Source organism: Mauremys reevesii, linkage group 2 (genome assembly GCF_016161935.1).
Source record: "Mauremys reevesii isolate NIE-2019 linkage group 2, ASM1616193v1, whole genome shotgun sequence".
Classification (NCBI taxonomy): domain Eukaryota; kingdom Metazoa; phylum Chordata; order Testudines; family Geoemydidae; genus Mauremys; species Mauremys reevesii.
Window position 1 is genome coordinate 159,460,204 of NC_052624.1, and position 13,396 is coordinate 159,473,599.

Genomic DNA, 13,396 nt, shown 5'->3' on the forward strand with positions numbered 1-13,396 from the left:
CCAGCACACTCACATGGGCCCAAAGAGTCCAGCTGCATGGATCTGGTTGCAGGACCCGGCCCTGTCTTTGCACTCCTTACTGAATGGCTCTGACAACCTCGCGTGGCTGATCAGTGAAACGGAAAGTATCACATGCACACACAGCGCTCACGTTTCTAGGGGAAGGTGTGTATATTGTTACTGGTGGGGGGCAGGAAAACCAAAAATACCTGTATATCCAGAAGTTACAAGGGCACACTCCAAAAAATAAAAAATGACCATGCATGTAATTTCAGTGCTTTACAAAATGGAAGAGGAAAAAAAAAAGAAAACCAACCTAAAATATAGTCCTGTAATTAAATTACAAATTAGAAAGTTGTAAAAGCTTACTACAAAAATAGAGCAGAGTAAGAGGGCTTCTCCTCAACTGGGGTAAAGTGCCATCCACTTCTTCCTCTGAGAGGTTGGGTTTGTTTTGTTTTAAATTCCCCATAAAAATATCCCTGAAACATAGATGTGTACAAGTCACCACATGGCTTGCTTTGCTGCTTTTAGCTTTAAAATGTACATCCAGGCACTCACCATATAAGTATTTACACATGTTTACAAATGTACAAAAACCAAACCGAATACTCGGAACCAGGAATTTACAGTGTAAAAAACCAGTCCAAAGCCCATGGATGCTGAGAGAAAGGAAAATACAAAAATGCAGGTCTTTTTGCAAGGGGGAAACTCAGTCTTGTTTGGAATCCCCAGGGCATCCCGCTGGAGAAACTGGCATGAGACAGCACCCTATCCTTGCATAGAAACAGACACTGTCCATCTGGCGCACAGTCTCTTTCTGGACAAGGTCAGTGGGTCACAAAGCATCTTTCAGCAAAAGGCAGTTCTCAGTCTGCTTAGCAAACACACCCATTTTCTCTCTCACCCCCCCCCCCCCCCGTTTTCAATGGTATCAGAAGACATTTTCCTCTCCGATGAGATGGAGCAGGATACAATCATGTTCAAGAAACTTTCTCTGCCCAGCCCCCCACATAGAATCGTAAGTTCTTCAAAAACCAAGCAGAGATTATTTCAGGATCTCTGCTGAGGCTCCAGGGATAAGAGACGCGGCATCTGAAACAATCTTTTCCGGTTCATTTACATCCAAGCCATCAGTTTGTATTTTTCAGCGGGACAGTCTTGTCATCTAGGCCCAAGAGCTACTTTTTCCTAAATGAAGTGTTTCACAGAATTTAACAATTGGATCAACCTGAAAGTGTCAATGACCACCACCTAGTCTGGTTTTACACCTCCTCCTGCAGTGTTTGCAACTCACTCTCTGCAACCCTGGGCTGGTTCTGGAGAACTAGGAAGTGAAACCCACTGACACCAACCTGCCTAATTTCTCCCTCCACGCTGAGCAAAATGCATGAAGGGAACAAGAACACAACTTTCTGCAACCACTTTCTGTTTCAGTTACTGTTGGTAACATGAGTGCAGCAGGATCAGTGTTTTTTTTAATTTGGGTTGAGGCTGTCAAGAGGATTTAGACACATCTTCCACTGATGCATCTAAATCTCCTGCAACATTGCACTGTTTTTCCCCTGACCTGTTTGCGCTTCTAGCCAAGCAGGTTGCCAAGACCAGGGCAAAGCGAGGTCCATGCCAGTCCAGCCAAGCCAATGGCTGGGACACAGACACTTCCAGAGACCAATCCAGACCCCAACTGCTCAGCTCCAGCAATGCTCCTGGGGAGCAGCCTCCCCCATGCGCCATCACCCGACATTTCACCAGAACTGGCTTTTCCTTACTTTACAACCCAGCATGACCCCCAGAGCACTGACAGCCCTGTCTGCACTGGCAAAGATGGGACCCACCAGTCATCAGTGCCGCAGCCCCGCTGGCAAGAGCTATCGTGCGGGCCAGGCTCAAAGCCGGGTGAGAGATGGGCCCCAGCCCAGCCTGCACTGCAGCTGCCACCAGCAGGAACTCAGCTCCCAGTTCCACCAGCGCAAACCGGACTGGGGAGGTGAAGATTCCTCCCGCACAACCACCAAGCAATCAGGAGTCCAGCCAGGCCTGGAACCCCATCACCCCACTGCGATCCCAGAGATTCCCACTCCCCAGAGGAGACATGCTCACGCTGGAAGTAATTCGAATGCGGGACCTGCTGAGGTCACCACAGGCATGGCTCACACTCCAGCTGAGAGAGGGGAGGGGCATAAGGCTGTAATATCCTTTCTTACCACAGGGGGCGGGTGTCAGTCGGACAGAAATGGCTAATCTTTGGGGCACCGCTCACAAGGTTCGCTCTGGTCAGTCCTAGAGGACCATGGCAGGGGCCAGCTTTACCTGCTGCTCTAGGCATGAAGAGAGGGAGAGCTCGAGTGGGACTGCACAGCACAGCCTGCCTTTAACCTTGGTTCTCCCATCAGAGAGCCCCTCTCTTGGGACACGAGTCCCCTGGGGCAGATTGTCCCCATGGAGCATCTTGTTTGGATTCCGATGAGCCAAGTGGCTGGGCAGAACGCGCAGCTCCCTCGAGAGCCAGCGGCTGGGGCTGGAAGAGCCGGCTACGTGCCCCGCTGGACCCCATGGCCCACTCCCGCCATCGAGCTCCCCGAGGAGCGGTGAGGCTGGAGAACAGAAGGAGGTTTGTGCATTGGACTTGGAATCGGGGCAAAGCCACAAAGCGCAGCGAGTCTGCTGCTCTCAGCCTGGCAGATCTGGCATGGCTCAGGAGTCTTATTGCCAGCCTCGGCTCCTGGGACAACACAGCCTCAAGGGCCAGTCTCGAGAGAGGAGCCCCTTTGGCAACTACTGACCTGGGGGGTGAGAGGAAGGAATTGTTTCACATAAAGAGGAATTGAAAGGTGTTTCCCCTACCGCAGCTCATGACATCGCTAGCACCAGGCAGAGCTAGGAGCTTCCTTCCCTACCCAGCCCTAGGGGGTCGGGACACCAGCCACTGGGCGAAGACAGAGGGTCTTTACTCTGGCCTCAGCAGGAGAGCAAAGAGGCACCCAGGGCTGTATAAGACATCGGAGTCACGCCGAAGTCTGAGCGAATACTGTGTGCGCATTCAGCAGCTCAGCTTGGGGGTGGTTCCTTGGAAATCTCTTCACTCCCCTGCTCAGAGCCCGAGTTTGGTCATTGCTCCCTTCACCAATTCTCTCCAACAAGGAGACGTGGGTGCAACTGACTGATGGCCTTCGTGACCCCAAATTAAAGGACCCCTGGGTCCTACCCCACTCAAACAGAGTCTCCATGCTCCCCTGGCCTGGGCTCCCCCAACCCTGCTGGTGCCCTTCAATCCTGACCCACAGCCCCCCCTCATCCCAGCCCTGGGACCCCCCCAGCTCAGAGCTTCACTGGTGCCCCTCAATCCTAACCCACACACCCCCATCCCAGCCCTGGGAGCCCCCAGCCCAGAGCTCTACTGGTGCCCCTCAGTCCTGACCCGCAGCCCCGCCAGAGGGGAGCAGCAAGGTGGAGAGTTCAGTCACACGAGCTCCACCTTCAGTTCAGACATTTTTGCCCTTCTTTAGCAAACCATAACTCCGGATTCCCCTGCGCTGGCAGGACACGGCTGGCTGAGCCCCTCTATCGGTGCTGGTGGGAGGCAGGGGCGGTGCTAGAACAGGAAAGATCCTGCCTGGACTGAAAGGGGCCAAGCAGCTACAAGACACACTGCACACCTGCCCCCTGGTCTCTGCAGCCAGCTGGCTATGGCTGGCCCCTGTTCAGCCTGAGCAGCTAGGGGCTCCCACTCGGGCTGTGAGCCCCACCCCTCCTCTCTCCCAAACCCCGCAGACAGTGGGGTGACACCAGCAGGGAGCACCCTTCTCCTGACAGATGCAGGGTGGGCACAATGCCGACAGTACCTCCCAGGGCAGGGTTCGCAGCAGGAACCACGGCGGCAGAGTGGGAGGCCACCCCAGTGAGCACGGCAAGGAAGCTATTGGTGCCAATGAACGCCGACTCCACCCTCGCACACACACACACACACACACACACACACACACACAGGCTCCCTTGCGCAGTCTGTGTCTAGCATGTGGCTGTGCCAGAGCGATGCGCCTCCGGGAGCAGGACTGAGCCAGCTCTGGTGGCGGTACCCAGAGGCAAGCGGATGGGATGAGGTGCAGCGAGAGTATCTGGCACGCGGTCCTGCGGGGGGGCTGCATCTTCCCACCTGGTCTCCATGAGTGACTCAGCCCAGCAGGGCAGGGTGATGGAAAGCACCCTCACCCCAGCTCTGGCTCCAACAGCCTCAGCTTCACATCCACGGTAACCCTGAGAAGGCAAGGAGGGTAGCTCCACGGGCAAGCTCCGGGCCTGCCCGTGCTGGCTCTAACGGAGCAGGGTCTCCATGGTAGAAGGGAGGGTCAGGAAGGCGCCTGTGCCATGGCCCGGCCTTGGCAGACGGAGTTGGCCGTGGGAGGATGCGAGTTCACGCCCGCTGTGAGGTTGGAGTGTGTGTTGGTGCTGATGGTGTAGTCAGCCGGCTGTGGGGGAGACAGATGGGGACAGCGCATCAGACGGGCTCAGCCACTCCTGCCTGCAAGCCGCGGGCTCCTCCACTATAGACCTGGCCAGGAAGGCAAGGGACAGGGGAAGGGCTACTGGAGAGACACCAGGACATCTGCAAGGGCAGCAGCTCAGCAGCACACATCAGGGCAGAGAGACCTATCCAGGGAGCGAGGTCTCAGGGCTGGCCACGTGCCCGAGCCCTTCAAACTAACAGCGCAGAAACCAGGCAGGGCCGGCATGGGCCAAAGGCGACCACACAGCCGATGGGGGTGTTACCGGGCCAGTCTTAGCCATGAGATACCTTCTGCCAGAGCCTGACCAGCTGACTTCAGGCTGGTCTGAGGGGGCGTTTGCTTCCCCTGGGCCGGAGCAGGTCAGAGCGAGCCAGCCTTGGCTGCAAGTGCTGGCTGAAGGCAGGCGTGGAACTGGGCGGTCTCTAGCGCCTGCTGAAGTGCATGTGGGGTGGGAGGGAACCCCAGCATGGCCAGGGTCCCAGACCGGGGCAAACACCTCAGGGAGCGTGGGCAGGACAGACAACAGGCCTTACGTGCCGCCGGAAGAGCCGCTGAAGCAGGCTGCGCTTGGGCGGCTCGGGGAGCTGCTTCCAGTCCAGATCCGGGGAGCGCATCCCATTTGGTCCAAACACATTCAGATCTTTAAAGCACTCCGTCTCTATCATCTGGGGAGAGGCGCACAGGGGAAAGCTCAGCGGGAGGCACCCGGGGCCACAGGGAGCCCAGAGATGGGACTGTCTCCCAGGCGATCAGAGGCAGGCTCCCTGGGGAGGGCACTCTCTCTGTGTCTCTGGGAGCAGGCCAGGCCGGATGCATTGGGGTGCCAGCACACTGGCACTACCATCCCTGGGAGCAAGCAAGAGGCGGGACAGCCCCATGCCCTGGGGCTACGGCAGGATCGGGCTCTTCTTTGTATTCCTCAGTTTAAGCCATGGGGCTTCTGCCCCTCCTCCTGGGGCAACTCCCTCCTGCTGGGTCACCCTGGGCTCCATTCCCATGCACCCTCCTTGGGGCTTGCAGCTGCAGGGCAGAGGCCTGGATCCCAGCTGCCCCAGGCTCTGCCCCAGCATGATTTCTGGTGGGATGGGGCAGAGGTCCTCCCAGACCCTGCCATGGGGCCCAGCTGCCCAAGAGGGAAGCCCACCACCCGTCCTGCCCGAGAGGAGTTTGCACACCCTGGCATGCCCCACAGCCCAGGTACTAAGGCAGAGGGCTCAGTCATCAGGGCATCAGTCTTCCTCTGGGGAAAGCAGACAGGCCAGAGCCCCCCGACCAGCGACATGGACTCAGCCTCCCTCCTTGCCAGCTGCTGTGTCAGAGAGAGGCATGGGGGGCACTGTCTGCGGGGACACACAGTGGGGTGAGGGAGGAGTTTGGCCGTTATGGCTGCAGAGTCCCCGTCCCCCCTCTTACCTCATTCTGCCAGGGGATGGAGACGCTGCCCGTGGCGAATTTGGCATAGAAATCACTGTCCGTTTGGTCCAGGTTGACGCCCTTGACGGTGGAGAACTGCTCGATGTCCAGCACGTCCTTGCAGTACACGGCCCGAGGCTGCAGGGCCCACAGAGAGGCTCAGCGAGGGGCAGGGGACTGACCGCCCCCAGCATGCTCCAAGGCCCGCTCCCCTGGTGCTAGTGGACCCTGGGCTGGGGAGGCAGCCCCCTCAGACTCAATGTGCACCCACTGGAGGATCAGCCTCTCACCACTGACCCAGCACTGACTTGTGGTCCTCCTCGCTGGTGCTTGGCCTGTGCCATGTTGCCTGCCCTTCCGCCCCCACCCTGCCCCCCCAGGCTCTTACATCTGGCACAAACGACGGCTTTATGACCCCGGCCTCCAGGCGCTTGAAGTTGATGGCCCTGAAGAATGGATGCTGCTTCACCTGGGCGGCCCCGTCCTCCCCGCAGCCCAGTCGCTGCTTCGGGTCCTTGGTCAGGAGCTGGGGACACAGGGACCAAGGCCCAGTGGTCACATGGGGGGGGGGGTGACACGGACTGAACGCAGCGCAGCGGGCTAGAAAGAGCGGGCAGGTACTGCCCCCACAGCTGGGTGCACAGGAGAGCACTGGGGATGGCACCCGGCCTGGCAGGGAGCTGGGGAGGACAGTGGCACCCCCAGACCTCAATGAGCCCAGAGCCCCATCGTGCCAGGCGCTGTCTCCCGTGAGATGGTCCCTGCCTGGTGAGCTCACTCTGCACTGACAAGAGACTCATCACCCTTCATTCACAGAGGGGCTGGGGCTGTGGCCACGCGTCGAACGCAGCAGCAACGTCCTCCCACAGCTGTACTAACCCACCTCCCGGTCGAGGGAAGAATTCGACCCAACGCAGTTTATCCCGGGGGGTGGGTCAGCAGAGCCGTGGGATTTCCTCTCAAGGCTTCCCCTATTCCCCAGAGCTGGAAGCTGGGTAGTGTCTGCAGCTGAGAGCAGCAGCAGGCTCTAGACTGTGGGCCTGTGAGGTCAGGGAGGAATCACATACCCACAAACCTGGCCCTGCCAGCAGGGCCCCCAGCGGAGCAGGCCTGGGCACCCCTGCTGCAGGGCGCCGGCCCCCGCTGTGGACAGACAGGCCTTAAGGGATGGGCACAGGGCATGGCGGCTCCAGCTGCCAACTCACCATCTTGCAGATGGCCTTGGTGCCCTCGGTGAACTTGTCGGAATACAGCTCCTGCTCCTCCTGCACCCGCTTCTCCACCTCCTCCCGCTTCACCCTCTCCTTGCGGGCGCGGAACGGCGACTGCCCCTCGATCATCTCGTAGATCAGGCAGCCCAGCCCCCACCAGTCTGGGCTGAAGGTGTAGCGCTCGTTGTTAATCACCTCCGGAGCTGGCGGGGCGAGAGCAGGGGGCAGCCCTCAAACAAACCCCATTCGGCATCACTCACCAGCTCCCAGCCAGGCCCCGAGGCCAGGCTGCCCACAGGTGGGAGAAGGGCCCTGCCACAGAGCACAGCCGTTCTGCCTAGCAGCTTTCCCCTTGACACCAGCACCTGGCCCAGTGCTCTGGGTTCCAGCCGCCCCCCTGCCCCTGGCAATGGCAGCCCCGACACCTACCCATGTAGCCGACGGTCCCGACGCGGCCACGGATCATCTCGCCCTCCGGAATCTTAATGGCCAGCCCCAGGTCCGAGATCCGGATGTGTCCTGCCGCGGGAGGGAAATCAGAAGGCTCAGCGGTGGGACTGCCCACCACCGCCACTCCATCTGGGGTTCCCAGCTCCACGGGCCTGCCGCCTCCCTTCAGCAGGCAGCCCTTCGGGACTGAGGCAGCTGCGTGGGCTATTCTAAGGAGATGGGTTTAGGGAAAATCATCCCAGAGGGGAACAGAGGGAGCCACTGACCTCAGGTGCAAGGCAAAGGGGGCAGATCGTCCCCTCCCATCCCAGACCATGGCACCACCTCCACCCCCAGCAACAATGAAATGCAGCCACCTCTGGGGTAAGAGCAGCAGCCTGGGGCTGGGTGGGGAATTCCAACTAGCAGCCCCTAGTGTGGCGCAGACAGAGCCTCCACTTTTAGTCTCACCTGGGAGGCACTGTCCCCCACTCATGTGGTCCCAGACACTGTTCTCAGGGGGGCATCTCAGGCCTGATGCCTAGAGCCTGAAGCCGTCCCCACCACAGCAAGAGTCTGCCCCCTTCACCCTGACACGGACGTGGATTCCCAGGCTGCTCTGTCTTGGGCGCCCCCTCCAGCTGGTGCTCTGCTGAGCCCAGCTCGTGGGGTGAGCCGTACCAGCCGGGGCAGGAGGAAGCCCGGCCCCTACCCTGGGAGGCAGCTCAGGGCTGGGGCCAGCCTGGGTGGAATATGCAGTGCAAGCCAACGCAGTAAAGAGAGTCAGAGCCAAGCAGCAGCCAGGAGGGGCCAGCTGGGCTCCCACTCCCACCAGCCTGGGAAGGGGCCGTGTAGAGACCGGCAGCTCCCCCTGGGTGTTCCCCACTCACCGTCATCATCCAGCAGGATGTTCTCTGGCTTCAGATCCCTGGGGAGGAGAGACAGGCCCAGCTCAGAACAAGACAACTGGGACAGCCCAGGCTCGGGTACGTCCACACATGCTCCCTGGTTGGGCTGTGCAGCGCATGCCAGCTGGGGGAGGGCTGGGGGACCCAGTGAGCCACTCAGACACTGCTGGTCAGCGTGGTGTGGGAGCTGGGGCTCACGGCCCAGGCCGTGAGGATGGGCTAGATCCTAGTCAGTGAAGAGGGAGGGCATGGCCCAGCATCTTGTGCCAGGAGCACAGCCCCGAGGCCTGGGGAAAGCCATGGCCAGCAGCGTGCAGAGCCTGAAAGGACAGGCACAAAGCAGCACAGGGAAGGGGAGAGGCCCGGGGCCGGCACACAGAACTCCCCAAGTGCCTGGCCGATCAGCAGGGGCCCTGCAGGGAGCGATCCTGCCCAGCCCCTGGCATGCGGAGAGAGGGAGGGACTCACTCAGGGACCATCTCCTCCCTGGGTGAGCAAGTGCTCAGTAGCGGGACAGGGCATGGTCCCGACCCCACAGCCCGGGCACTGCCAGTCTGCCGCCTGGAGGCGGGCACCGCCGCTGCGCAGCTCTCGCGGGGAGCCATGGATGGCCCGAGTCAGGCCTGCTCACCTGTAGACAATGCCCTCCTGGTGCAGGTGCTGCAGCCCGCAGCAGATCTCGGCGGCGTAGAAGATGACACGTTCATCCTCGAAGCCGGGGTTGCCCATGTTGTAGATGTGGAACTTGAGGTCGCCCCCGTTCATGATGGTCAGCACCAGGCAGAGCGCGTCCTTCGTCTCGTAGGCGTAGGCCAGACTGACCTGCGAGAGCGCCCCGCCCCCGCCAGGCAGCATCAGAGCCAGCACCCTGGGCACAGCCAGGCCTCAAACAGCTGCCTGTCACCATGGCTGCATCGGGTTGTACAGACCGGAGGGCATAGGGCAGCATGCCAGCTTGGTTCCCCGGCACCCCCCCTTCTGCTTGCTTCACTTCAAACCCAGCCACCCTTTTACAAACACCGCCAGTCCCAACCCACGTGAGGAATAGTGGGGTGATTCCATCCCGCTAACACCAATGGCCAGCTCCAGAGAGGGCTCCCAAACCGTCCCAGAGCCAGAGGAGGGAGCAAGCAGCAGCACCAGGCAGAGCTGGGAGCCCAGCACTCAGGAGAGTGACACTCACCACAAACCTGCTGTTGACTTTCTCCAGGATCTGCTTCTCGTTCAGGGCCATCGCCTCCCCTTTCCGCTTCTTGATCCGCTTCTTCTCCAGCTTCTTGCAGGCGTACATCTTGCCTGTCGCTCGTACCTGGCAGGCACAGACCTGGAGGCACAGACACAGCGCGGCGTGAGGTGGCTGGGAAGGGCGGCGCCTGGTGCTTGGGAGATGGGACTGGACTAGCTGGAGGAGACCCCTGGGCCAAGGCCTGGCATTATCCTTCCAGGCATGACCAAAGCCACATCTCTGTCCAGAGCCATCAGGAGAACAGTCTCGGGCAATGACCCAGCTTTCTGATCCCATCTGGGCGAGAGGCAAGGGGTTTTCCCCCAGGGGATCGTGGGGTTTCCTGGCTGGCAGCAAACTGACTTATCTGCTCCAATTGTCTTTACAAAGCTCCACTGTGTCTGGCCTCAACTCAGCCAGCCCCCCTGCCACACAAAGCCAGCCCAGGGGCCAGCTGCACGCCCCCATCGGCTAGCCCCAGGCTCCTCCATGGAGGGTGGGGACAGACAATGCCCTTGTGCTCATCCCTCACCACGGGGCTGTACTCACATACTGGCCTCTCAGAGCCTGAATCACCTCATTCCTGGCCTACAGGCCCCTGTCCAGTGCTCCTGGAGCTAGCAGTGCTTGGAGACCAGGGCCTCACCAGCTGGCAGCATTGCCCGGGCTGGTGCTGCCATCAAAGGGGATTACTTTACACAGAGGCTAGAGAGCCTGTGCCACACACCAGGGAAACCAGCCCTTGCCCAGCACCGAGCCCCGCTCCGGCGGCACAGCCCTACCTCTCCAAAGCCCCCCTTGCCCAGGATCCGGTACTGCCGGAAGGTGTCCTTGGTCACCGACTGCCTGAAACGACAAAGCCGCAAGGCGTGTTTAAGGCCCATGAGACCCCAGCTCAGCTCAGTTGAATGCAGCCCGGAGACAGGCTCAGCCGGGCAGTCCTCACTCACCTTTCCAAGTACTTCCACTGCAGGAACCGGTCGAAATACATGCTGTCCCGATAGTCGGCGAAGGGCGCGCCGCTCAGGTACTCGTGCATAGGGCTGGGAGAGAGAAGGGGACGTTAGCTCTGCTCTCCTGGCTGTCTCACTGGGGGACCCCTCTCCAGCCCCACGGATCATGGCCACGCTGTATCATGCGTAGAGCACTGCTAAAGGCCAGGCCCAGTACTCACTGCAGACAGCTGCTGAAGAGGTCTTTACAGGCACTTTTCTGCAGGTTCTCCATGCACTGGTTCATGAGGGCCTGGCTGATTTCCGGCATGTAGTCTGAAGACTGAGGCAAAAGGAGAGCACGGCAAGTCTGAGTCCTGGCTGACGCCCCCAAGCCCAGCCAGCTCCCCACCTGGGTATTTTCCGTCTACCTGATTGATTCTTGGGTAGGAATCCTGGGAGATCCCAAGCTGCCTTGCCCAGCCCTAGGCAGTCCAGGGCCTTACTAGGCTCCTAGTACCTTGTCTAGCCCAGCAAGAGCCGCGTGAGAGAAAGTGCAGCCGAAAGAAACCCTGCTCTACGGCAGGGACACAGACCTGCATCTTCTCCATGCTGCCAGCAAGGGGCACCCTCCCCTCACAGAGCGAGCATGCAGCTCAGCAGACACACTTCCCTCTGGCCAGCCTCTGCCTGTCTCCTTCCCTTGTGCTCATGCTCTGAGGGCATGCGGGGGACCGGGCACAGACTCACCTCGCTTTTAAAGAACCTTCGGATGATCTCGTCGCCCATCTCCTTGCGCCGCTCATCCGGGGAGAGCTCGTAATCGATCTGGGCGGAGGAGAAAGGGGCGTCAGACTGAGCTGGGCTGGATTCCAGCTCCAGTGGTCATTGCTCTGCAAGGCCTGGGGCATTTCAGCACTGCTCCAGCCTTGGCAATGAGAGGCGCATCCCTCTGCCAGCCCAGGCAGCCCCTTGGCACCCCTGGGTTCGCCAGACCCAGACAGGCACAGCCCAGAGCGGTGATGCCGGACCCAAGTCCCCACGTGCCCACCCCCAGCAATGGGCAAAGCAGGGCTCTGTGCACGGCAGGACTCTGCCTTTTCACCACCGCACCAACTCCAAGAGGTGAGGGAGCCGCCAAGGCAGACACCGTGTTGGTTCCACACCTCTGCCTCCCATTGCCTGGCACTGCTGGGGAGCCTCCCGACAGAGGAAACGCCACTGAGTGCCCGGAGGCACCACGCTTCCCCCTCTAGCTCTTACATCAGGACCTGGCCTTGGAGACCAGACTGGATGGCCCGGGACTCCCCCTCAGCACAGACGTGCCAGCTCTCGCCTCTCTCCACCCTGTAGGCCACATGCTGCCCTTGATCCCAGGGGAGCTTGCACCAAGCAGGGCTGCCCAGAGTGGGGGGCTAGTGGGGCAATTCGCCCCAGGCCCCGCAGGGGCCCCCACGGGAATATAGTATTCTATAGTATTGCAACTTTATGGAAGGGGCCCCCGAAATTGCTTTGCCCCAGGCCCCCTGAATCCTCTGGGCGGCCCTGGCACCAAGCAGGGTCTCTGCAGCTGAAGCAGCCAGCAGCATTACAGAACCGGGCTGCAAAGGGATTTCAGCACCAGGCCCGGTGCTGCCCTGCCCCAGCTATCCCAGGGCTGGCAGGTTTGGCCTGTCCTTTCTTGCCCTTTGTGCTGGAGCTCTGCTGAGACGCTCTCCCCACTGCGTGGCCACGACACCCCTTGCCAGCTCAGGCCTGCTGCCACGGTCTTGGGACAGGCTCTGTGCAGTGCTCACGCTCCCCAGGTACAGACCCTGCCCCTGTGCTGGGCACCACGGAGGCTGAGGCTGCAGCTCACGGGATCAGCACCTATTTGCTTCCCCTGGCATCATGGCTGGTGCCCCGGATGGTTCCCGGGCAACCTGGGCACCCCTACAGGGCCTGACTGTATTTACCTGCGTGACGTTATTGTCAGCCAGTGTCGACGCCCGTGGGACTCTGCCCCATGCTCAGGGTGACCGGCACTGGGCTAACCCTCCCCTCCCTGCAGTACAGCTCCTTGGACAGGCAGGAAGCCAGCGTGATGGGGTGGGGGGTGTATAGCCAAATGTTCCCACCCACCAGCCAAACAAAAGGAACAGCTGTGCGGACAGTGGGAGCCATTTATAACCAAACAACGAGCAACAGCCTGCGAAGGCGGGGGAGCCACCGGCCGGAACAGCCTGGACCTGCACACTGCCTTGGGGAGAACTAACATGACACATTGCTCGGGGGGATTCACCTACGCTGCACTGACCCCAGGGCTCTGCTAAGCACTCGCTGCTAGGCCTCCCGGACACAGCTCCAGGAGGAGCAACAGAGGAGAGCTGGCTTTGCTCGTCTTCCCCCTGGGCCAGAACAGCTGCAAAGCAAGGGGGCACAGACCCTGCCTGGACTCGAACACCAGTGCCTGTAAGGCAGCAACGGACTCTGCCAACGCCACCCGAGAGACCCCTGTTCTTTCGGTGGCCCACCCTGGTGCTAACACCGACACTAACACGCCTGCAGGGCCTGAACCGGCAGAGAGCAGGGGACGAGCTCCCAGACACAGGAGCAGCCAGGCTTTTTGGCCAGACCCTCATTCAAAAGCCAGCCACACCAGGAAAAACCTACCCTGGGCCAAGCGCCCGGACAACCATCCCGACGTCTCCTTCCCGCTTTGCTCCTGTTGGCACGGGGCCCCTGCAAGCCCCTCCCGGCATTCCTCCCCGATTTCCACCTCCCTGCCCAC

General features: G+C 60.4%; 1 protein-coding gene across 2 annotated transcripts in view; it reads right to left on the reverse strand.

Moving 5' to 3' along the window:
• Positions 1 to 3,354: 3,354 nt before the first annotated feature.
• Positions 3,355 to 13,396, reverse strand: part of LOC120399467 (G protein-coupled receptor kinase 5-like) — a 60,611-nt gene continuing 50,569 nt past the window's right edge. Inside the window, exons 5-17 of one of the 2 annotated variants that reach the window (XM_039527722.1) lie at positions 11,377 to 11,454; positions 10,869 to 10,969; positions 10,645 to 10,737; positions 10,477 to 10,540; positions 9,653 to 9,793; positions 9,101 to 9,291; positions 8,452 to 8,489; positions 7,562 to 7,651; positions 7,127 to 7,335; positions 6,310 to 6,447; positions 5,922 to 6,059; positions 5,042 to 5,173; positions 3,355 to 4,469 (exon numbers count right to left, since the gene is read on the reverse strand). In XM_039527722.1, coding sequence (XP_039383656.1) covers positions 4,350 to 4,469; positions 5,042 to 5,173; positions 5,922 to 6,059; positions 6,310 to 6,447; positions 7,127 to 7,335; positions 7,562 to 7,651; positions 8,452 to 8,489; positions 9,101 to 9,291; positions 9,653 to 9,793; positions 10,477 to 10,540; positions 10,645 to 10,737; positions 10,869 to 10,969; positions 11,377 to 11,454 — 1,533 coding nt within the window. In that variant the 3' untranslated portion in view covers positions 3,355 to 4,349. The remainder of the gene's footprint in view (positions 4,470 to 5,041; positions 5,174 to 5,921; positions 6,060 to 6,309; positions 6,448 to 7,126; positions 7,336 to 7,561; positions 7,652 to 8,451; positions 8,490 to 9,100; positions 9,292 to 9,652; positions 9,794 to 10,476; positions 10,541 to 10,644; positions 10,738 to 10,868; positions 10,970 to 11,376; positions 11,455 to 13,396) is intronic. The other variant, XM_039527721.1, reaches the window with a different exon arrangement.